The 24,484-nt window shown below is 57.5% G+C and overlaps 1 protein-coding gene across 3 annotated transcripts in view; it reads right to left on the bottom strand.

Moving 5' to 3' along the window:
• RIPOR3 (RIPOR family member 3) overlaps positions 1-24,484 on the bottom strand; it is a 58,596-nt gene that overhangs the window by 7,922 nt on the left and 26,190 nt on the right. The window contains exons 2-14 of one of the 3 annotated variants that reach the window (XM_090286563.1): positions 16,628-16,746; positions 10,586-10,732; positions 9,432-9,510; positions 7,660-7,683; positions 7,302-7,355; positions 6,479-6,628; positions 6,266-6,329; positions 5,917-5,960; positions 5,638-5,763; positions 5,416-5,561; positions 4,597-4,726; positions 2,995-3,567; positions 426-556 (exon numbers count right to left, since the gene is read on the bottom strand). In XM_090286563.1, coding sequence (XP_090142689.1) covers positions 426-556; positions 2,995-3,567; positions 4,597-4,726; positions 5,416-5,561; positions 5,638-5,763; positions 5,917-5,960; positions 6,266-6,329; positions 6,479-6,628; positions 7,302-7,355; positions 7,660-7,683; positions 9,432-9,510; positions 10,586-10,732; positions 16,628-16,737 — 1,778 coding nt within the window. In that variant the 5' untranslated portion in view covers positions 16,738-16,746. Of the gene's footprint in view, positions 1-425; positions 557-2,994; positions 3,568-4,596; positions 4,727-5,415; positions 5,562-5,637; positions 5,764-5,916; positions 5,961-6,265; positions 6,330-6,478; positions 6,629-7,301; positions 7,359-7,659; positions 7,684-9,431; positions 9,511-10,585; positions 10,733-13,031; positions 13,215-16,627; positions 16,747-24,484 lie in introns of those variants that run through there. The other 2 variants (XM_090286562.1, XM_090286564.1) reach the window with 2 other exon arrangements.

The following is a 24,484-nucleotide window of genomic DNA, read 5'->3' on the forward strand; positions in this document are numbered from 1 at the left end:
GCTAGGGGAGCATTTTTCTTAAGGTAGAGGGTACCCTCCCTCCCTGGAGAGCTCTGGTCAGGGAGGCCAAGGTGACGTCGTCAGTGAGGGTGGACAGCTTTGCAAAGGGGTCGGGGGCACGGTTGCTGCTGCACGTCAGTTAGGTCAAGGTCAGAGGCTCTACTGTGTCTTCCATCATTATTTTTTCAGATTAAAAAAAAAATTCCATTGTTCTGAGTAGAAAGCTCAGGGCCAGGCTGAGCTCTCCTCATCCACGCTGGGCAGTGGGGACCTGCTCTGTGCCATGCAGTGTGCATGTGGCGATGGGAAGGGGGGAGGGGGAGGCACAATAAGTAATGAAAATAAATGCCGATCGGGCAATAGGAAACATGAGCCAGGAGGCTGATAAGGTTGGTCACCCGGTCAGTGCTGGCGGGTGCACTCACCGGGGAGCCTGGGGGCCCCCAAAGAGGGACAGCTCGTGGGGGGTGAAGTCAGCGTTGAGGAAGGCGAAGCTCTCCAGGATGCATTCCATCAGGCTCTCTGCTGAGCTGTGCTCCCGGCGGCCTCCGCGGGGCTGTGGACGGAGCAAGACCTGAGGGCTGCCGGCCCCACTCACCCTGTCTAGCACCCCCACCTTCACAGCGTCCTGCAAGTGGATGACTGGCACGGGGCAGCGGCCCTCCTCAAGGCCCCTCCCGAATGGCATGTGACGAGGTGTGGTGCAAATGCCCGAGGGAGACACATCTGCAAAGACTCCCCTAGTCACAGACCCCCACGAGGACGGTCAAGTGACCAGAGTGAGTGAATGGTTGTGGGGACCGTGGAAAGCAGGGGCGTGGGGGCCCTCCCCCGAGGCAGGCAAGTGCTGCTGCAGCTGCCACCTGCCACCGGAAGCGTGGGGCCAGTGTCGCCAGATCGTTCAGTTTTCTAAGAAAAACTGGGAACCTAGGTTTTTGTGGGAAGCCGCCTCATTTTTAAATATTGACAACTAATTTCAAGTTATTTGAGAAATACGGTGTGAGGCAAGCCAGACACCTCTTCAGGGGGCTCAAAGGCGCCAGGTTAGCCTGCAGATTCCAGGTGTCTGTTTTCCAGGGAGAGGGGAGGCCGCCCCAAACTGGGAGGGGACGGAGCATTGGAGCAGTGGTGCTCTTGCTCAAGTCCTCAGAGCCTCCCGACGGCAGTCCCTCCCTCAGCATCCAGAAACCCACTACTGGGGATTTCGGTCTTGTCCCCATGGGGTGGGCTCCAGGGCTGGTTCCCGTCCCCAGGTCCAGCTGGCCCGGCCTCGTCCCACACAAGACACAGCCTAAGCAGCTGCTGCCCTGCCAGAGAAACTGTGCTCTGGGAAGTGGAGCCCAAAGACGAAGCCTCGAGCAGCAAGACAATGCTAAGGCTGGCAGCAGGTCTCCTTTCCTGTTAGGAGGGAGAAAGGTATGCCTGTATATATATGCATGTGCGTGCACAGGCGATTCCCGTTATTCGCACTGAGACCAGTCACCGTGACCATGCTGCAAGCCTCTGGTCACTGCATTTCCATCAGTAGGTCACCCAGTTTTATGTGTGTTTCTGTTTGAAGACACCTTATTTCCTATGTATTGTTTATTCCCTAACAATGAATCCAAGCCAACAGCAGGTAACTCATGCCTAACCGACATAGTTTCCCCATGCGGTTCAGGCACTAGCTAGCACTCCAGCCCTGCGCTGGGGGCCATGCCATTTACAGCAGCACAGCCACCGACAAGAGAGGAAAAAAGCACAAAAATGTGAGAACCTGGCACTAAATAGACAGCAAAAAGGACCCCCGTACAGTCAAGGGCTGAAACAAGACAGCAGAGTGTCACCGTGTTCCATGAGCATGTCAGGTGACGCAGATTTTTGGTCACCCGGCACCTGACAGCATCATGAGTATTGACTTTGGGATTAGAGGTAAATTTTAGCGAGTGAATGAATTCGCAGGAAAAACAATCTCTGAATAGTGAGTACAGATGTAAATACACATGTGCGTACACATCGTGTGTGCGCAATTTCCCTTTTAAAAGTCCAACTAAAAACCATAGCCTGCAATCATTTTATTCTAACTTGGTTTTCCGGAAAAAGAGGAGTTCCTCGGAGGCATTTAAAATTATTGCCTGGTTGCAGCATTATCTTAAGATTTCTGTGTAAAGTGGGTATAATTTTTCAAATTGCTGGTGACAGGCTGTGAGCAGGTGGACAAACGGCTCTACCTAAAAACTGCCAAGAAATACAAAAGAAGGCACCTTCTTGTATTTTTTCTTGAAATCTTCAGGCAGATCCTTTTTAAAGACCATAGCACTGGTAAATAGTGAACTTCTTTTTTTTTTTTTTAATTACTGCATAGAAAATGAAAATCCACCTTTTTTCACCTGCGCGGATTGTAACGTTGGGAGTGGGGAGCGGATAAAGCAAAACACGTTTCTGTAGGGAGCTGTTATTTCAGTGCCACTGTGTAGCCTACATAAAAGACAGTGGTTTTATAAATTAATTGATGTGTAAGTAAGTGCTGGTGTGGTCATTTTATTTTACATACATTGAAGTGTGTGTAAACCAAAGCACCAGGAAAACCTGCCCAGGCCAGCACCTCTGAAAGCCACCTGAGGACGGCCCCTGGCGTGGGCCGTCGAGAAGTGTCAGTGTCGGGGCCGTCCATGGGGCCAGCTCTGGCTGTGAGGATGCCCCACGTTTGGGATTTTAATGCCAAGCAGCAGCCTCCCCAGCTCAGGTCAGAAGCTGCGAGATGGGTCTGGACTCTGGCTGGATGTGGAGCGCATTATCCACTCTGAGCCCAGACCTCCTCCCAGCCCGATGAGGGCTCCTCTTATCCCCACTTGACAGATGAGCACCCTGAGGCCCAGGGAGGAGATGCTGCCCACCCAGGTGAGGCCAAGGGGAGCGCGGGCTGCCGGCCCAGGCTGGCTGCGCCCGGAGCCCACTCCAAATCCTCGCACCATTGGCAGAGCAGGACTGCCGCCCAGCAAAGTGTGGACATACCTTCAGCCGGTCTCTGAAGCTGAGGACCTGGTACTCAAGCTCCCGGAGCCGGGGCTGGGAGGGATCTGTGCACCTCAGCAAATCCAGGACCTCCTGCAGGGGCCTCTCGAGGGTCACCCCAGGCCCATCCACTCTGTCCCCAGTTTCTCCTTCATCATGGTCTTTCTGGCTGCCTGGCATCAGATGGTTGTGGAGTGGGGAGCCCCGTGGCAGGCTGGGGCTCTCTACTCCCAAATTCCTCCAGCCAGGCTGCTCCACGAACGAGCCTCCTGCCAAGCCGGCCATGTCTGGCAGGAGGCCCAGTGGTGGGGGGTCCTCCTGGGCCTCCTCTTCAATGGAGGCGTTGGGGCCAATGACCAAGGGCAGGAACCCCACGTCTGAGGTGGATGCTGATGTGCTGGTCTCAGTGTCTCGGGGGTCCTCGGAGCTGAAGGAGTCCATCTCAGGCAGCTCCTGACTCTGGCTGCACAGGCTAGGGCCCCGAAGGTCGCTGTCAGACAGGTAGCTGAGGATGGAAGTGGCCCTTGGACTGCCCAGCAGGAAGGCCTGCGGTGCTGGCTGCTGCAGGACAGACTGGAGAGGGGGACAAGGACCAGCCTCACTGGCCGTCCCCTGGAGTACAGTGAGGCCACAGGGGGACTCCCCCACCACAGACACTCCCTCTGCATACCCACGTTCTCCGGATGACAGGTCCACCAAGCTGACTCGGAGGTGCTAATAGGACCCTGTCACCTCTCTGCTCGTACGCCCACCGCCCCTCTAACTCACACCTCCTTAGCCCCAGCGGCCTCCTTGCTGTTTCCTACACCCTCCGGGTTCATCCCCACATTCCTGTCTCAGGGCCTTTGCACTGACTGTGCTCTCTGCCAGAGATGTTATGCTTTATTCCCCTGGTCCTTCCGCCTCTAGCCTGGCACAGTTGGAATGAGTGAAGTGAATGAATGAATGAATGGATGAATGACTTGCCCTACAACACGTGCTCACTGCGTACAAACAACAGCAGCTCATCATCAAACTAAGCATTTGGAGTTTACATGCCGTGTTCTGAGAAACTTTGTCCTACCCCTTTATCCCCTACACCTAGTCCCCCGATGCTTCACTAGGTTAAAAAGGCTGCTATGGATTAAAAGATGGAGGAAAAGATGCACCTGCTCCCAGATAGCTTCAACTATCTCTGGAAGGATAAGGAAGTTGATAACAGTGCTAGGGAGGGGACTCAGATCTCTGGAGGTCACGGGAAAAAGATGTTTTACTGTATACTTTGTCAAGGTATTACTTACTGGAAACATACTCGGTTTAATTACAAATTAGTTGGAGGCCAAGTCCATGGCTGGGGGGATAGAACCATCCCGAAGACCTTATTCCAGGCATCCAGGAGACCCAACCAAGTCCAGCAGCCCCCCAGAACAGAGGGGCCAGCATCAAGGAAGAAAAAGTACAGAAAAACACCCAGGATAACCCGAAACAAAGGCGGCTGAGCCCAAAGCTTGCTACACGGAGAGGTGCCAGGCTGCTCAGCCCAGTCCCACATGCTGGCCTCTGGCCCCTCCCCCAACGGTCCCAGCAGGACCACAGTGCCTCTGCCGGGAGAGGCCAGCTCACCAGGTAGTACCGCTCCCGGAAACTGGGGGTGCTCGGGGGTGTCCAGTTGTACAAGGAGCCCTTCCTGCTGCCCACAGAGAGCTTGGCCGTGGGGCTGGGTGACACCAAGAAGCTCTCAGTATCAAGCGGGCTGGAGAAGAGAACAAGAGGCCAGAGTGTCACTGATGCCTGGGTGGACATTCAAGCACATCCAGGATCCCGGGGACTGAGGAGGAAGTGAGGGCCTAGAAGGGCAGGGATCACAGGCGAAGACCCAGGACGCTCGGTCCACATTCTCAGCCTTCCTGGAACCATCTCTCAGATGCCCACCACCCCCGAGGGCCCTTAGCTAGAGGGCAAGGGGCAGTGACTGGCCCCCACCCATGTGAGTGACCCCCCCTTCAGAGGTCCCCCCCGAGCAGCTCAGCAGACCAGCAGTAGACACTCAGAGTCCTCTCAGAGTCTTCATCTGTAAAGGGCACCATTCTTGAAGGACCTCTGTGTCAGTCCCAGTCACAGGTAAGGCTGGGGAGCCAAGGCCTTGCCGACCCTACCCTGGGAGCTGGTAGGTCTGGGTACCCCCCACCCCCACCCTACCTGGCAGAAACCTGCCGGCTCTCATTTGCACACAGGCCTGGCTAGAGGGGTCTGGAGCCCAGCCCAACCTCCGCAGCCTATGACGGTCACTGCAGGCATCTCCTGGGAGGTGAGCGCGGAAATGCCCACGAGTGGATGCTAGGGTGCGGTCAGGCCACCAGGGGGAGCCAGCGAGGGCCATCAGGATTTGGGCTGGCCCTGGGAGGGGCGGCACAGCCGTGGGGGAGGCGGGCCCCTACTCACTTCCACAGCACCTCCAGCTGCAGCTTGATGGTGCCCAGCTCCGTGATGTCCACCACGATGGCCTGCGGCCGGGTCGTGAAGAAGTCGGTGATGTCGCACGCCACTGCGCCCACGGCCAGCGAGCTCAGGCCACGCAGCTCTGTCACCTGGAGGGCAAGGAGTTGCGGGGGGTCTCTGAGCCAGCCTCTGGGGGCCCTGGTCCTGCCCCTAGGCCCCACCCACCTTGATCTCAAAGTTCTCGTGCAGGGCGGGGGTGAAGGCCTTCTCCTCCTCGTCCCAGGTCTGGCTGTCATCAGACTCGATCCGGCCCTTCAGCCTCCAGCGTTGGCGGCCCAGGCGCATGAGCACCTGCGGGCAAGGCCCAGGAATGGATGGGTCAGCTGCCCCAGGTGGATGTCCCCCTTGCCACCTGCCTGGGGGCCCTCCCTGCCAGCTGGGACCCCGGGACCCCCAAAGGCTTGGCGGGGAGCCCTGAGGACCAATCCCAGAGGCTGGCCATACCTCATACTGGTCTCCTGGACAGAGGCGTGCATAGCCCACCAAGCCTGGAACAAGGAGACGGGCTGATCTCTTTCTGTCCTCCTCTGCCCCATGTGGGGCCCACACAGGGGGACCCCCTCCCCCACCTGAATCTGAGAATCATGGTGGACAGTGGACAGGGCTGGGCCCTCACATCCAACTTGGAGAGGGGGTGCAACCTGCCCAATGTCACATGTCAGAGGAGTGCAAACCCAAGGCTGAGCCAGGACCCTTGAATTCTGACCCACCCTCAGCAGAAGTCCCAGGGTCCTCAAGAAGGCCTGACAGCCCACCCGGTTGGGCTGCTGTCCACCCCCTTCAGCCCTGTTACCTTTCATCCTGACGTGGAACTCGCCCAGGTGGACCTCCAGTGCCCCCTCTATGAGCCACATGTCCTGCAAAGCCCCACATAGGACGGCTCAGCGCTCGCCCCAGGCTGCGCCTCGGACCCTGCCAGACAGAGGCCCGTGGGCAGAGCTTCCTCAGGGTCCCCACGGCTGGGCCTGGCCCCCCGCGGTTCCCCTGCGCCCCCGTGCCGGCCCACCTCGGTGCACTCCTGCAGGCTGCGGCCCAGCTCCTGCAGGCTCTCCCGGGAGGCGCGGCTGGGGGGGCACCGGGAGAAGGCCCGCTGCATGTTGGAGGCCCCGTCGCGCAGGCGGCACTGGATGCAGTAGCCCTCGTAGAGCTCGTCCACCTGCCGGGGGCGCAGGTTGGGGGTGCTGCCACGCCGAGGACAGGGCCCCGACCTGCCCATTGTCACTCCCACCCTCTGGGAGAGGCGCCCCTGAGCTAATGTCCCCACCCCAGCCCCTGCCAGTGGTCACACCCTGCACTCACCCCCCAACCCCCCTAGGACATGAGCCCACGGGGGCAGGAACCACGTGTGTCTCGACCCCTTCATGTCCCCAGCGGCTGGCACACAGTCAGTGCACAAGGGAAACTAGTGGACGGGCAGCCCTTCCCTCTCCCTGCCCGATTGGTCAGCAGTGAGCAGGGGGGTGGCTTTGTGATGTCCTGCCCACCCACTGGGCTGCTAGCAGAATAAAGCAAGATCATGGGAGGATTTGCAGACTTGGGACCTTAAAGGACTTGCTGTGTGACCTTGTCCCTCTCTGGGCTTCTACTCCCCCATCTGTACAATGGGGTGCTTTGTCCCAACGTTCCCAGCACTCTGAGACTGAGCGTGAGGCCTTTCTGAGCTCAGCCCCTGAAGTTCCTGCTCCTCCTTGGCTTTCTCCAGCCCCTCAGCACCCAGAGAGCCCTTCCCTTGCTCAAGGGGGCCTCCTGGCTCCTGCTACCCAGCGAGGTCCAGCAAGGACAGAGACTGCCCCTCTCCCACCCTGAGACACCCCAGGAGCCAGGCTGACCTTGCTGATGTGAAATTCCATCTTCCGAATGTGCCTTTCCACAGAGCGCGTTTGCTTCTCCCAGAATAAGAGAAGATGCTTTAAAAGTAGCCTGGACCACCCACCAGCTCTTCCCACCCTCCTTCAGGCCCTAACATGGAGGGCTGGGCTCGAAGCCAGGCCAGCCCCTCACCGCCCTTGAGGAAGGCGCATTGCTGAGCCTCAGTTTCCCCATTTATAAAATGGGGAGGACCCCAGGCATCCTCCTATAGGACGGCCAGAGGATGGAGTGCAGGGAGCAGAGATGTTACTCTCACCCAGCCGTGCCCAGCCATTCCCACCTTGCTCAGCACCTGCAGGAAGAGGGAGGTTCACTCACCTTGTCCAGGTCGTAATAGAAAGCCTGTGGGAGAAGTGGGGAGGGAGAAGGTGTCAGGGCTCCGGATGTCCCCCCAACGTCCACAACGCTACATCCCGGGAGCACCTGAGCTCAGAGGACAGAAAGCCAGCAGCCACCATCCTCAGAGGCCCGCGGTCCAGGTAGAGGAAGACGAGGGCTTAAACACGGGCACTTTGGATGGGGCGGTTCTAAGCCCAGCTCTGTGTGTCCCAGGCAAGTTACTCAACCTCTCTGAGCCTCTATTTCCTCATGTGGAATGGGTCAGCTGTAGCACCTGCCCCATAGGGTTGCTACGAAGAGTATAGAGACACAGTAAGCTCTCAGCGAAAGGGGGACCACTGTGATGTGACTGTTTAAGGGGTGACTTCAGCCATGACCAGAAGAAGTGAGAGTGGGGAGAGGCAGTGGCAGCATCTAGGCATTCAGGCCCTAGGACGTGGCAAAGCCAGACCGGTCCATCCACGCCAGGGGACGGGTGTCACCAGTGAAAAGCATATATTGTCAGGGTGGGTAAATCTCTGTACACAGGGCTAGATAGCAAATATTTTAGGTTTTGCACCATATGGTCTCTCTCTGCTGTGGTAGCATGAAATCAGCCAGGGGCAACACATAAGTGATGGATGTGGCCGTGGGCGAATAAACTGGAATATTTCTGAAAAAGGGGCCCTAGCTTGCCCACGTGGACTAGAGTGACCGTCTCTGAGCCTGCAGGAGTTTCTGCAAGGCTGGAGATCCACTGGGGGGAAAAGCAGGATGTGGAAGGGTATGTAAACACTGAGTTCCTTTCCACAGACAGTTACTGACCAGAGCCCTCTCTGCGCACTGGGCTGTGTGTTATAATGATTATTTGGCCAGAGAGAGAAACATGGAAAGATAACTGTTGGGGTTAAACAGAGTGGGGAAGACGCGATGCAGAAGGGTGTCAAGCAAGAAGGAGCAACGGATTAACTTCCCCCACCCCCAATTCTGTGTTTTCCCATGTGTGCATCTAGGCAAAATTGCACGTGTGGGATTATGAAATTCAAGGCGCACATAAGAAGTGAAGAACTAGGAAAATTCCCAAGTCTTTGGAAAGAAAAGTAATTGCACACAGCTTCTTGGTAACCAAGAACCAGCAGCACCCAGGGAGGCGGGCCCATGCGCCCGGTGTAGTGTCTGCCCTGTCCTGGCCTCAGTGTGCCCACCTGCGGAATAGGAACAGCTAAAACGTAGGAACCTTTATGCACTCGTCTACCTTAGAATGTCTTCTAGGACTGCGACAGAGAGACCGGGGAGGGCTGGGAACCAGGATGGGATCTTGGTAAAGCCACCTCCTCCCTCCACCCGTGTGGGCCACCTGCCCACCAAAGGGTGAGACCTGACTAAGCTGCCCGCCTTCCCCTCCCTAAAGCGGCTGGCCCGCGTGCGAGCCTGGGGCCCCTGTGCCTCCCGCCCTGCCGACCCCCAGGGTCTTCTCAGCTGCAATCAGAATACAGAGGTGGCTGGCGGCTGTTTGAGAGAAAGATTCACTTCCCTGCCTGTTTTTCCAGCCCTGCTCTATGCTTTGGGGGAGAGGTGCTGGAAATCAGCTGGCAGGTCCTTTCTAATCCTGTGAAGGATAGAAGGGTGGGGTAGAGAAGGGGGTGAGGACTCCCCAAGACTGGAAAGAAAGAACCTCGCCCCCTTGGTGCAGGCAGGGGGGTGAGGGAGGGTCCATCTTTGGACCCTTAGCTAAGGCTGCTCCCGTGGGAAGGGGTGGGGAGGGGTCTCACCAGCCTGGAACTCCTGTGGGTGTCTTGGTGGCGTCCTGACAGGTAGTCCAGCTCAGCCTGCTGGACATGCAGGTACTCCCTGTGAGGAGAAAGAGGAAGAGGAGTTGCAAAAGGAACATGAAGAGGAAAAGAAACAGGCCGATGACCAGTGTTCCGAGGACAGAGGGCAGAGGGCAGAGCCCACAGCCACCCCGCCCACCTCGAAGCCTGGTCCCATCCCCTTGGCCTCCAGATCCCACACGCTGTGGGCCATGTGCCCAGCACTGTGAAAAATGGGGACTATCTCTGTAATTCCCCTAAACAACCCCACAAACAGGGTCTACTCTTGTTAAACCCATTTAAGAGATGGGCAAACTGACTCTCAAAGATCACAAGTAACCCAGCGCAGAACAGGAAAGACTGGACCAGGCAGCGGCCTCTGGAGGTCAATATCTTCACCCAGCCCCGGGGAGGCCAGTGAGAACACCCCTCCCTCAGGGACAAGGGCCGGTGGTCCTGTGGTCTGGGTGCCTGGGGCCAAGCACCAGCCGGGGGCCTGGAAAACCCATTCTGGAAAACACAGTCAAAGCCATGGGCCAGGAGGGGACATCGCACGTATTTTCTGGCCAAAGAGACTCAGACAAGGAACCTGACATTGGGACTTGGGAGCTGGGGTGGGGTTCCATCAGATTTGCCGGGTCACCCCAGAAAAATGACTCGCCCCCTTGGGCCCATTTACACCACTATCTACCAGGCACTGCCCACTCAGAGTGTTGGCTCCCCAGGAAAAAGGGGATGCTGTTGACTCCAGACAAGTCTCAAACAGGCGGTCCTACGGGAATCACCAGAAGTTGACCTGGCAGGTGAGCACCTTGGAGATAGGTGTCCGCCCCCTGGGTACACCCCCAGCTTCATTTCTGCACCAGCGCCAGGTGCATCATGGGAAGAGGGCAAAGGATGTCTCCTGGGGGGTGTTGGCCCTGGAGCCCCACTTCCTGCTTCCTGAGGTGAAATCCTAGACAAGCTGCTTCCCATCTAAATGAATAACCAGAATTCGCCCCGTGGCCCCTTCCAGACAAGACCTAACCATGTTCCCCAGGGAGAGGCAGAGAGGAGCAAGCAGGCAAAAGGCCAAAGAGTTCACTTTTTAAAGGCCACAAAAAGCCTGTCCTTACTTGAGGCCCCGCTTCAGAGCTTCGAAGACCTTCTTCACTTGCTGCGTCTTGGAGTCCAGGCAAACAGATCCTTTCCGCAGCGTGCCATACATCTTGGAAGGTTTGGCAGGGATTCGAGACCTCACTGAGTTCCTTTGGATGGACTTCCTGTGAGAAGAGATGGGGAGGGTCAGAGCAGGACTGTGGACAAAGTCTTTCCCAAGGGCAGGCACTTTGGGAACAGCAGCCAGAGCTGGGTCTCACCCTATCGCCACCAAACTGCATAGTCTCAAGGAAGTTGCTAAGACTCCCTGGGCCCAAGTTTCCTCATCTGTAAAATGAAGACTTGGAATTTAGTTTTAAAAGAATACTACTAATAATAATAACCTGATATGAGGTTATTCTTCACTTACAATGAAGAATACAATCAAGCAGCCCAGATGCCAGTGCTCTCTGTTCAGCATGCTTTGTCAAAGCAGGCAAAGCAACATGGGAGGCCAAATCATAGCCCTGTGGTGCACCCATGGGGTGGGCACCTATTGGCTTTGCCTGCCCAGGATCCATCCATCTGCCTCTGTGAATAGTGCCTCGATCCTCCTCTGGGGAAGCTCCCCAGCCCTGATCTTTATACATGTGGTCTGGAGGGAGGTCTCCTGACAAATCTCCACACACACACAGGCACACACACATGCATACACAGGCGTTCTGAGGCAAACCCATGCTCCAGACCTGGGTTAGTCAATATATTACATGCCTCTGGCCCAGGGAGAGGCATGGGAACCAAGTCTGGCCAGTGACTCTGTAGCAAAGCTGGGACCCAAACCCAAATGTATGCAGAGCCTCAGCCTGGGATCTCAACCACACAGCTGGGAGCTGGGTGTGGGATTCTCAGGGTCCTCAGAATTACCTGGAGGACTTAGACTCAGGCTGCTGACTGCTCCCCACACCCCACCCCACCAGAGTTTCAGATTTATCAGTCTAAGGTGGGGCCTGAGAATTTGCATTTTAACATGTTTCCAGGTGCTGGCAGCGCTGCTGGATTAGGGACCACACTTTGAGGGGTACTGTCTTAGGGGAGTCATCATTTCCGCTTCAATCAGGAGATGTCCTATTGCTGGAAACCTAGCTCTGCATCTCCCTGGGAGCTTTCACAGTCTACTTGCTGCATTTTTAAGGTCTATAATCCCGGGCACAGGACCGGTTCATTCATTCATTCAAACACTCACAGAGTGCAGCTCTCCCTGGGTCAGGCACCGTGATGAAAGCCCAGCAGCCAGCGTTCCCCCTCGGGGGCTCACAGTCCGCCAGGAGAGGGGGACTGTGGTCTGGAGAGCCGGGTGGGGGCGGAGGGGGCAAGTGGCACACAGCTCCTGCTCCTTCACCAGGCCTAAGAGACAGGCCCCCCGGCCACCGCCATGCCCTCCCTGGTCCCCCAGCGACCCAGCAAGTGGCCCGGCTGCATTTCCAGCCCAGTCAGTTGCTGCACGTTCCACGCACAGACACCTGCTAATGACTCCACAGAGTCCCTGCTGGCAGGGACCAAGCCCCAAGCCCCGAGGCTCCTGTCCACAGCTGCACAGCCACATGACAAACCAACGTGCTGGAAGCACAGCCCCCAGGCCCCGCCCAGGCACGCTGAGAACTGGTCTCAGAGGCTGCTGCAGTGAGGAAAGATCTGGAATCCTGCCAGGGGCCCTCGGGGACCTGGCCAGGCTGAAAGGACACAAGCTCTTGGTCAGCTGCCCATGTTCAGGTCTGGGTCCCAGAGGTCACAGGTAGTTAACTGAAGCCTCAGTTTCCCTGTCTGTCAAAGGGGGATGATAGGAGTGTTTGCTCCACAGAGTTATGAGATAGCCATTCATTCAACAAATATTTGAATAAGCACCTACTGTGCACCAGACACCATTTTAGGGGACAGGGTACAACTGTGACCAAAGTAGAGCTGCCAAGCCAGCTGGGAGAGACTGTGGGAAGTGGCAGCAAGCACAGGCTCCTGACCCAGGCACCAGGGTGTCTCTCCGGCTCCCCCACTTACAAGCTGTGTGACCCTGGGCAAGTTATGGAACCTCTCTGTGCCTCTGTTTTCTCCTCTATAAAATGGGAACCACAGAAAGGGTTGCCATGAGTCAGTAAATGTAAAGGGCTTTGCGCAGTGCTATATATGTCAAAGGTAAGATAATTTTTAAAAATCATATACCAGAGAGTGCTTAGTACTAAGAAACAAAATAAAGGCAGGATGATGAATTTAAGCAGGGTGAAAGGGAAGGCTCCTCCAATCAGGTGACGTTTGAGGAAAGGGACCTGCACAGAGCACTGGGCACAAGGCCTGTTCCATCATCAGCGCTCATCCCTGTACCTACTGTGGCTGTCATTCATTCATGTGTCATACGACAGGCGACACTTTCTGAAGGCCAAGAAGGAGCTCTTCGCCCTCCTCCCTCACCCTGCCTGAGGCCTCATCACCCACCTCTTGGAATAGACCCTCCACAAAGCTGCCATTGCTGGGCCGGCAGAGATGGGCAGGACAGACTAGGGTCCCCGGCAGGTGGGCAGGCAGGCCGGTGGGGTGGGTGAGCAGCTTTCAGGTGGGAGCGGCACTCCCCTGCCGGCTCCCAGAGGCCCACGGTCCCCAGCAGGTATGCGCCCTCTGCCAGGCCCCCCTTCCATCTACCTGGAGACCTCGCTGTTGTGGTCCTGTGGAAGCGCCTGCTCCCGGGGAAGCTCTGAGCCCAGGGCTGTGTCTGAGCCTTAACAGAGCAGGTGTGGCGGCCACTCTGGGGGCTGGGCCCAGCCGGGGAAGGCGCCGCGGAAGCGGCCTCCGGATGGCGAAATCAGGCTGCAGTCTGGCCCCGCGTCACAACTGCCGAGGCAGGTAGCGCCCTCTGGGGCGGATGTTTCCCCAGCGCTGGGAGGACTCAGTAAATATTAAACAGCTCCTGGCACGTCAGACAAGATTCCAGACGGGCACATGCCACCCACTGGTCCAGCCCTCACATGAGGCTGCGGGGGCAGTTTCTACTGCCCGGGGTGATGTCGTGGGGAAATACTTTGTCGGAGGTCCTGGTCAGGGCCGCTGCAGGGCGCTCAGTGTGACAACGGTGTAAGCTGGCCCCTGCGGTGCTAGTCAGTCAGGGGAGATGGCAAACGTGCACTGGGCACCCAGCAAGGTCAAACTCTGCTCTGCAGGACTAGACCGTCCTCCGACACCTTCTCTGAGGTCCCCAAAGCCCACGGCCCCACAAGAACAGGTCGGTGTGGGCGCCGCCCTGTGAACTCTCTCCAGCATCCTCACCTTGAAAACCAAGGGCCGCTACTGAGTTTTCTCGCCCCCCCACTTCCCGGCTTCCCCAGCGGAGGAATTCCCAGGTTGGCCAGGACTGCAGGGGCTCCTGTCTCAGGAGGGGAGACCTGGCTGAGGAGTGGCAGGAAGGGGGTAAGGGCAGCCATGCTTGTCAGTAAGGGCAGAATGGGGCAATGTCAGGGCCTGGCCTCCTCTTGTCCCGCCTTATTAAATATGGCTTTCTTTTAGCAACCATTCACACCTTAGTGTAAAAGTCCCCCACCAGATGACTTCCCCAAGTAAATTCTTTGATTGTGGAATAAAAAGCCCTGTCCAGAGTCAAAGGGGTTTCAGATGCCAGAGCTGGGGTAGGATGGGGGACAAAGGGGCCATATACCCACCCCATCTAAGTGGAGCGTTGTTCTCCTGCCCTACGCCTAAGGTTATTTTGCCTGCCCTGCGCTGGCTGCTCAGGGCCTTGGCAATGAGACTGTGTCTCGGTCTGGTTGAGTTACCTGGGGAATAAGGCCAGAGGTGAGGCCTGAAACCAAAGCCAGGCCATCTGGTCCTGGGGCCAAGGGGCCAGCCCCTGGGAGTTAGACAGAGACAGTATGTTAAGAACAGACCCACTTCTTCCCTGTCATGGTGGGCAGCTCCCTCCGCACCCAGGGACAAGGGGACTGTGGAGACTGAGGCCAGGTCGCGGCCATGAGGTACTGCAGAACCAGCTGAGGCCAGGCATCCTCCAGGATTCCGCCACGGGGGGACCCCCAGGAGGAGAAGCCCCCAGAAGAGTTACAGTCTCTGGGGCCTCCTTCTTGGACTAGGATACAGATGTTGCATCCTCGCTGCTGACCCATGAGCCCTAGTGTCTGGCGTTGGGCCCCCTCTGTTCTTTCCCTCCCAGAGAGCTGACCCCCAGAATCCAGGAGGGGTCAGCAAGAGGCTGGGGGACCACCTGGGGACCCTCCCTGGCCAGAGTTTCCCACGGGCCTGAGGGGACATTTCCCATGTGTGCAGGAAGCCCAGAGGCACCCAGAGGCCTGGCAGGAGGGGAGGTGCCGGCAGGACAGGCTACAGCACTCAGGAGGCCCAGGGAGAAAGAAAGTGCAGAGTCCTTTGCTCGACATTTAAGAAGTTCTAGCTGGTGACAGCAGAGGGTTAAATCTACTCGAGGGTCCCTATGCCAGTCTGCGGCCCCTCCCTGCTGCTGGATCCCAGGGACAGAGTCCCCACGGTGCCTCTGTGTGATGAGAGAAAAGCACCTGGGGGAGGAGGGTGAGGACCAGCTCCATGCCAGGGCACACAGCTTGGGAGGGTCACAGGGGCTGCTGGCCCCCTTGGATGGGCAACCTGCACAGCTGTCCTTAGCAGACCTGACTACAGATCATGGGGTGCGGGCGCGGGGACGGGGCAGGGGGAGGGGACTGATGAAGCCCAGGAAGGGGCAGCTAAGCCACGGTTCATTCAGTCAAGAAACAGCGTCATTCCCTGGTCAGTTTACACGAAGACAGCAGCATTTATGGAGCGCCTACTGTGTGCCTTGCCTCCATCACAGTGGCATCTACACTTGCTGCCCTTGGAGGCTGGGGTCAAGGGCCTCCTGGGAGACACAGCCCCCCTCAGCCCTGCCACAACCCCCGCACAGCGCTCACTGCTCTGCTCATGCAGTTGGGTCCCGCTGGGTGACGGTGGTTTGCTGCCTCGGAGGAGGAGGGCGGGGCCTGGGCCTTCTCCTGGAGGACCTTGGGACTAGGGTTGGCCAGAGTGGGTGCTCTGCACATATTTGTGGAATGAATTAGGGATTCCTAAGGGGGCCTCCCGCTGGGACCCTCCAGGGTGTCAGCCCTGAGTGGGGCTTCCAGGCCCACCTCGGAGCTGCGCAGCCCAGAGGCAAGGTGAGTGAGCTGGGAGGTCCTGACCGGTGGGGCTGGGTATCACAGGAGCCTGCTGTGAGATGGGAGGGTGAGGGCCTGGTCTGGGGCCCAGGGGTCCCCCGGGACATGGCCTTGAAGCAGATGAAGCAGGAACTGGCCAGGAGAACAGTGGGAAGGAAAGGCCAGGAGGGGAGAGACGTCCGTGTGGCTGAACACAGAGCCCTGGAGCCGAGGCCTGGCAGTCTTGGGCTGACAGGCTGTGGCCCCCGAAGCAGAAACGCGTCTTCCTCCGGGGGATTACCTTCAGCTGGAGGAGGCACTTGGCTGAGCGGCCATGAACTCGTGTCTGGGGTCAGCAGGACCCCAGGCCTGTCTCCACAGAGGCTGCCCCTCCCCCTTTGAGACTTCCTGCAAGCACCTGCTGTGTGCCAGCCAGTGCCCGCATGACAACCCCGGGAGGGAGGGACTGAGGGAGGGACGTTTGTGAACCCCGTTTCACACATGAGGAAACCGAAACAGGCGAAGTCACTTGCCCCAGGCCACAGAGCTGGGAAAGGTGGCCCCATTTTCCATTTCCTCAAACAGGAAGAGCATTCCACCCTAACCCCGCCCCCAGAGCCTAAGTTCCAACTCTGAATCAGTCAGGCTGTGTGACCTTTGGGGAGCAGCTCCACCTCTCTGAGCCTCAGGCTTCTGCTCTGCCCAGTGGGCCTGATAGGTCTCTCCCAGTGCCAGAGCCTCTGTCACTCACACACACACACACCATGCACCATGCACCATGCACCACATGCTCTGTCCTGGGAGCCTCAGGATCCCTGGCATCAGGAAGATGTTGTCCCTGCTGTCCCTGTTGCCCCCACCCAGCCCTGGAACAAGCCCTACGGCCACCACACCGGCAGAACTTACGCGATCCTGCGGCTCTGTGTGCTGCTGAAGCCCGCAAAGGAGGCGCTGCGGCCCACGACCCCCACGGCCCCTGCGTCCCCGGAGGACAGGAACCGCACCCTCACCGACATGGCTGTTACCTACAGGAAGAGGACAGGAGAGTCATCCTTGCATTGCCACCTGGTGAGCGCTAACCAAGGGCTGCCCACATCCACCATGGCCTCTGAGGTTCTTACAATAGAGAGAGGGCGGCTGGGACTGTCCCCAGCTCACAGATGAGAAAACTGAGGCTCGGTGAGGTTAGGGAACCTGGTTGGGAGGAGCTGCAGGAGCGAGATTCGAACCCAGGTCTCTGTACTCTGTGCTCAGGTTCCCAATGTCTGAGCAACGCTTGTTCTTGTGCGGGGGTTGGGCAGCTCTTCTCGCCTCCCCTCTGCTGCTGCTCTCTGCCAGTAACCCTCACCCCTTCTACGAATCCTCACTGAGCACCTACTGAGTGCCAGACACGGTGCTGGACGCACGCACTGAGCAAGACAGGCAGACTTCTTGCCCTCCAGGGCTTCCAGTTCTGCAAGGAGGCCATCAGGATGGTTACAGTAGGAAGCCGATAGGGAAGCGGTAGAGGAACCCAGGGGTCCTGACCCAGCCAGGGAAGGAAAGGAGAGCCGAGAAGGAAAGGCTGAGAAGGAGAGAAGGGGCGGGGAGGGGCGGGAAGGGTATCTGAGGCAGAGGGAGCAGCGTGGCGAAGGCCTGCAGGTACAGGTGACAGGGTGGAATCCACAGGCGGGAAGAAGTGCAGGAGGCTGGGGCCCGGCTCCAGCTGAGGTGGGACAGGCCAGCACAGGGCGGGTCCCGGAGGGCCTTGGGAGCCCCAGGGAGGATGTCGGCCTCGCACTTGGGCCAGGGCATCTGGGAGCCATGGGAGGGTTTGGAGCAGGGAGTGACAAAGCCCGATTTACGTGAGGCCAGGCTGCTGGCCCCAAAGGCTTCCAGCAGCTCCCCATCCATCGCCCCAACTCTGCCCCAGGCTGCCGTGAGGCCAGCCTAGGACTCTGGCTGTCTTCTCTTTTTTCCAAACCATCCTAGATTGGAAACAGGCCATCACATCCCTTGGGACTGTCGCCCAGTGTCTTCCAGCATGACCATCGGAAAGCTCTCCTCCATATCTAACCTAAATCTCCGCTGCTACAGTTTCATACACTACTCCTCAGCCAGGGTGGGGTCAGGCCACACCCCACCAACTCCCTCGTATTCCTGCTGGGGAGGCCCCTGCATTTTGCATCCCCTTCACCCCCACCTGAGTCCCGTCCCTACCCCTCTGCTCAGGTGGGGCCGTGGCCTGGAAGAATGTTCTCTCTGCAGCCACGTCTGTCCAGTGTCCCGTCCTGCCTTTTGTGTGTCAGCCCTCACTCAGAACCTCAGCAGCTCAGTGCAGCCCCCACCAGTCTGCCCCTCCTCCTATTCATCGCCCACCCCACTGCTCCACGGGGAGCCCTGGAAGGAGAAAAGCCAGCCCTGGGCTCAAACCCCAGCTGTGAGCGTGCCGCTCACAGGCTCGGGGCCTCAGTGACGCATCTGTAAAACGGAAATTCAGAAGAGGACCAAGGGGCCCATGAGCTGAGCGCACAGGGCAGGAGACCCTCAGAAAGAGCTGGTTGTCTCTGTGCCGTTGTTCTGACCGAGACTCCTGCCCTGGAGGCGAGGGGCTGAGACAGAAGCCAGTGGGCGACTTCTAGGCCTGATGGGGGAAGCTGGTGAGCGTATGGTGAGCGCCCACTGTGTGGCAAGCCCCCGTGCCAGACACTCTCACCTGCTATTCATCCATGAACAACAGAACAGCACTGGGTACAGACGGGGAGGTTGAGGCAATCTGGCCATGGAAGCATCATTTACTCGGAGCTCGTTGTTCAGTCAGCCCTGGCTAAATGTCTTATGTCAATCACCTTATTCAATCCGCCCCACCCCCTCAGGCCTGGGAGCTGTGGCAACCCTAATTCGACAGATGAGGAAACTGAGGCTCTGCGAGGTGATAAGGTCGGCCCAGGGGCCCAGTTTGGAAGTGGCAGAGCCCGATTTAGAGCCCGAGTGTGCAACGCCAGCACTTCTCTGTGTCCGTGGTCAGCTGTCCCGGCCCCCAGGATGGGCCCCGGCCCTGCAGGGAGGCCCCCACAGGCCCCGCCTGCGCTGTAGAGCCTATTGTTACCTTTGCAGGAATTTTGGGAGCTTGGAAGCAGCCAGGGTAGGAATACTTACATCATGAAATCAGCAAGCGCTACAAATCAGGGTTTTCCTCCTGCTGATTATTAAACACGTACCAGGACTGCCTGTCCTCATGGCTCTCAGCACCCGCTCTGGGTGAACTTTCTCAAACTGCTTGACACTGCCCCCCACCCCGACTCTGCCCCAGCCAATCTGGCCAAGGGAATAAGGAGGGAGCAGGGAGGGAGACCACCAAGGTCAGCCGTGGGGACCTGGGCTCTGGAACAAGCCTGGGGCCCGGGGGTGGGTGGGGGGATTCCAAACACGCCTTTATGAGAACAGAGGACAGTGACGAAAGGCCGAGGCTGCTTTCCCCCATGTCCCCTGGCTGCGCAGCTCCAAGTGCAGACAGTGGAAGAAAAAACGATGAGGATTTAAAAAGGGAGAATTTCCACTACACGGGTGCTGGCCAGGTAGCTTGGTTTGTCAGGGCATCATTCCGATGCCCCAGGGTTGTGGGTTCGATCCCCGGTCGGGGCACATAAAAGAAGCAACCAATGAATGCATAACTAAGTGGCACAACAAATCAATACTTCCCTCACTCTGTCTCTCTCTCTCCCTTTCTCTCTCTGAAAAGAAAAATCAATTAAAAATAAATATTAAAATAAACAACGGATTTCCACTATGTGCTAGACTCCAAGGGTAGACAGGCGTTTTCTGCAAGAACCAGAGGGTAAATCTTTTTGGCTCTGCAGGCCATAGCCATAGTCTTTGTCACAACAACTCAGCGGCTCCCTTTTTAGAGCAGAAGCAGCCACAGTGAACGTGTAAATGACCGAGTGTGGCTGTGCTCCAATGACACCCTGTTTATGGAAGCAGCAGCTTCGGATGGGCGACCCCGAGTAGCCAGCACTCTGCCTACTACCTGTTCCAAGGGCTTAAAATCTCATTTAATTCTCCCCACACTCTAGGAACCAAGGACTATTATTATCCCCATTTTGCAGATAAAAAAAGCGAGGCTCAGAGAGGAGAGGAAATGACTCATCCAAGATCACACAGGTAAGACACCCCAGAGCTGGGATTTGAACTCGGGCATGATGGACTCCACAGCCTGGCCCCTTCATGCTAGGACATGCACCCTGTTTCCCATGAGCCGGACCCAGGCTGGGGGGGGAGGTGCATGAGGGCCCCAGGACGGAAAGAGGTTCATGAAGAGGAACCTGCCAAGCTGGAAACATAGCACTGAGAGGTGGCCTGGGAAAATCAAGTCTCATGCCATGGAGGCTGCAGGGTGTAGGCGCCCAGGCCCTTTGGGCCCCGTGGGACCTGAGTCAGCCTCCTGCTGCTGTCTAGCTCAGCTGGAAGGCTGGAGACGGGATGGCCCGGCTGAGACCCCTGGAATCTCAGACACCCTCAGTGGGCAGCCCCTGACCAGCCCCAATCAAGGCTGGTCACCTCTGACCAAGGGTTACATTCCTGTTTAATCATTGACACAGGACAGGGGCATGGACCACAGAGCACCTGGGAGACTCACTCTACCTGCAGGCCTCCTCCTCCCACCTCCCCTGCTGGGGCTGGCATTAACCCTTTAGCTGCTGGACAGTCTGGGAAGAGACAAGCCAGAGGCCTCGCTGGGCTGTGGGAGAGGAAGAGAGGCACAGAAGTCATGCAGGTCCCAAACCTTGGGTGGCAGGCCAGACTGCCTCTCCTCGAGTGTCCCTCGCTGTCTCTCTCTGGCCTGGCAACCTGGGCAGTGCTCACTGGCAATGCCACTGGGCTGCAGCTGGTGGGCGCAGGGGCGACAGGCAGCTGAAGGGGCTTCTCACACCGCCAGCTGCTCCCCAGACACTGGGGACTGTCCAGGGCCTCTTCCCCCAAGGTGTGGCTGGAGGGAGCCAGAGCCGGCTCCTCTAAATCTGTCCTGCTCACTGCTGGCCAAAGCCACCCACCCACCAGAGGCAACCTGCAATTTCACCTCATTTGGAGGTGAGGCTTCTAAATTTAACGGCTGGGCTCCCAGGGCTGGGCAGCACTTATGCCTGAGCCCCTCACTTAGGGCCCTTGCAGATCCGCTTTCATGCCAGCCAGGGCTTCGTTTGCTTACAGGAGGTTCCAAAATAGCCCCTTTGGTTTGGCATGAAAGGAAATGGCAAAATAGCCCAGGAGGAGGAATGTGAGTTCAGACATGAGGCCTGGACAGCCCGAGGAGGCTGCTCTGGAGACTAGACAGTTTTCTCCTGTCGGAGTCCACCGTCCCCAGCCCCCTGTAGCCCCCTTGCCCAGCTCCGGCCTGGGAGGGTCTCCAGTCCTGCTCCAGCTCAGACCTGCAGGTGCATTAAGGGCCCGTCACCTGTGTGACCACAGGAGGGCACAGGTGAGCCATCGCTGAACTTCGGAGCACATCTGTGTCATTTCCCAGGTGAGAACAACCAGCCAAATGCAAGGGAGGGTTGAATAGCCCATGGCTCAGCCACACGGAGGGACATGTGTGCGGCCCTCGGGAATAGGATTTTGAAGAGTAATGGCGTGCAAAAATGTTCCAAATCAGATGCTGAGTAAAAACGAGCCAGAGGCAGACGAGAGTCAACAGTCTCGCTTTTAATTTTGAGACAATGCCTTACAATGTTCTACTGTAGACACGCACCCCTCAGAGTCAGACAAAAACGCTGATCTGGAGAAAACAGAGAGCTTGATGCTTTTCATGATGAACCTGGGATCAGAGGAGAAACTTCCCTCTTCCAAAAGATTTAAACATTATTAAGGTTCCCAGATATTGTCTCCAGTCCGAGCTAAGTCCACTGTAGTTTTTATGAGGTGGAGACGACTCATGATTTCTGGGACATATTCAGAGGCAATTTTAAGTTAAATGGCTCCACCACTGTCCTGATCACCAACCATCCCCCTGCCGCCGCCACCAGTGGCCGCAGTCATCTGGAAGCGAGAGCTAATCTCTGAGGAAGGAGCGTCCTGACAGCTGCCATGGGGGTGGGCGAGTGTGCAGCTGCCCAGGATGGGTCGGGGGCAGGATGGGCAAGACAGAGCCTGGATGGAAAACAGCAGGGGTGGGGACCAAAGCTGAGCCTCTGGACACACGGGGGCAGCTGAATCTTCCCCAAATGTCGCCCCCACCCTGGACTGTAGGAACCGGGATAAAAATGGGGCAAGACAGGAGGGGCTGAGGAAATGAGGCTGACCGAGGAGGGGTGGTATGGAGGGACCCCATAGGAGGACAGGGTGAGGCCACCCTGGTCACTGTCCCAGGTCCAGCGCCCTGGTTGGATGTCAAACACTGAAACCAGCAGTAGCACTGACGACAATCCACACTCAGACGGTGCTCGCCCCGTGCCGGCAGCTGTGTGGCGGGGCCTCTCCACGGACATTTACCAGATCATTCTTTGCTGCTGGGTTGTCTTGCGTGTTTAGCAGTGTCCCCACTGGATGTCAGGAGCTCTCCCAGCTCAAGCTGTGACAACCAAGAATGTCTGCAGGTGCTGCCACGTGTCCCCTGGGAGGCAGAATCAGCTCCGGTGGGAACCACCGGGCCAAAGGCCGCTCTTCAAGTCTGCACAAAGGGTCCGTGGAGTATAGTGGTGCGTGTCATGGAGCACTCTTCATGGGTGAAAGGAGAAACTCTGAAGCTGCCTTATTCAGGTGACCCCAAATATTGTCCAGCTATCTCCCCCTCACAGGAACGGGGTGTGGGAAGCTGGGGGACCTGGCTGGCTGACGTTGCAGAAGGGGCCTTGGGCCTGCAGCTCCCACTGGGCCTCTGCCACCCACCCTGCACACACACACACATATACATGCATGAACACACATGCACAAGACATGGACAAGAGCCTGGAGCCTGGGACCGGGTACTTGAACTTGGAGAAGAGGCTGGACTCCTCCTGGGAGTCTGTTTGCTGTAACGTGAGTTCTGCATGAGACCTGCCTGCAAGGTAACCCCCTACCTGGCAGTGAGGAGAGACCCAAAGACCACCTACCCTTTTCCTCCAAAAGAGCCTGGCCATGCCTGACCGCACACACCCAGGCTGAGGATTCAGGACCTGGCGGGCTGAACCCCGAAGGCCACCAGGGCTGACCACGCTGTGCTGGACAAACCACCCACATCTCCAGGGTGTCAGGGACACAGAGCCTCCCCCACTCCACACACAGCCGGGCAGCTGAGCAGGGTCCCCCCGACAGCAGCCGGAAGGACTGAGAAAGAATCCCACTCCCACCTGCCCTCTTTGAAAGAGCTGACCAGCTCCCCTCTGCCAGGCCCAGGGGCCCCAGGGCGTAGGGCCCGTGAAAATGCTTGGATTGCTTTTCCACTCAGAAGACAAAAACATGAGCCTTGAGGTCAAAGAGAATGTCTTAGTATGTACTATTGGCTATGTTGATATTTGTATATTAATAGAATGTATTTCGTTACATATGTCCATCTCTATACCAATGCAGTCATAACAGGCACTATTTAATACTTTTATGAAGAGTCCCATGGAGGCCAAGGTGCTCGGGGCCCGTGGAAGTCATTGCCCTTGGCCCCCTCCTCTCTCGCCCTCCCATCTGTCTGCCCCCAAAGCCTTCCTCCTCTCCTGTCCCTCCCCACCCAGGTCTTCTTCTGCAGACCCAGGCAGCCGTTTGGGACTTTCTCCGCCTCCTCTCAGTTCCTCTCCCCCTCGCCATACGCCCAGCTCCACCTGGCCTAGCAGAGACGAGCCGCTGGGAGTCAGAGTGGGTCCCACTCTGTCCCACGCAGGCCCTGGGGACTGAGAAGTCCGAGTCCAGGCAGCCAGGCTGTTGGCCCAACCCCTCAACCACAGGCCTACAAGTCTCAACTGATGATGGATCAGGGAAATGGGCCAGAGCCCTAAGACAGGGTCATCTCTGTACCATTACGATAGTGCAACCCCCAACCCTGATCGGGTGCCTTGGGTGGGGGCCTCCCCTCCTTAAAGAGTCCTGTTTAAGCTCTCACATCTGCCTGCTCCCCTGGTCCACTTTCCACCTTGACTCGGACCCCTATTCAATGAAGGGGAGGGTCTGTCCACTTGCATTTCCTGATTCCTAATGAGAGGCGCATGTCCACTGCCTTCAGCATCTCGTGCGGGATTTACCAATTCACACAGTCCTTTGTCCAGTCATCTAGATTTTTCTTATTGATGTTCAGGAGCCAACTCTAAGTCCTGGGTGGCAATCTGTTCCCAGTTTCCTCCCCGCCCCTCAACCTTTTAACTCATTCTTAATGAGGGTGTGTGTGTATATGTGTGTGTGTATGTGTAACAGACGCTTCTCATATTTGTGTGTCCCGGTCTGTGGACACTTTCCTTCCGTGGCTGAGAGTTTGGAGTCTGCGCTCTCTGCCTGTACGATGACATTTCTAATCTGCTGACCCCTGAAGCCCCCCTCCCTCGGCGAGAACTTTGCCTTCCTGGCCTGGCTGTAAGGTCCTTAAGGGCGTCTCTCTCCTCCCTGCTTCTTGGAAACGCCCTGAATCGGACCCCTCGCGCTCTGCCCCTCCCCCAGGTCCAAGCCCCCATCACCTCTGGGTCTTCACTGACTCCCGCTTCCACCCCGCCCTCTGTGCCCCCCTGGAAAACAGTGTGAGCTTTTCAAAATGCCCCTCAGCTTTCTCACACCCCACCCCGGGCTCGGGGCTTCTGGGCGTGCTTCGAATTAAATTCTCGCCCCCAC

This window comes from Furipterus horrens, unplaced genomic scaffold (genome assembly GCF_987537825.1).
Source record: "Furipterus horrens unplaced genomic scaffold, mFurHor1.1.pri manual_scaffold_8, whole genome shotgun sequence".
NCBI classification, from domain to species: domain Eukaryota; kingdom Metazoa; phylum Chordata; class Mammalia; order Chiroptera; family Furipteridae; genus Furipterus; species Furipterus horrens.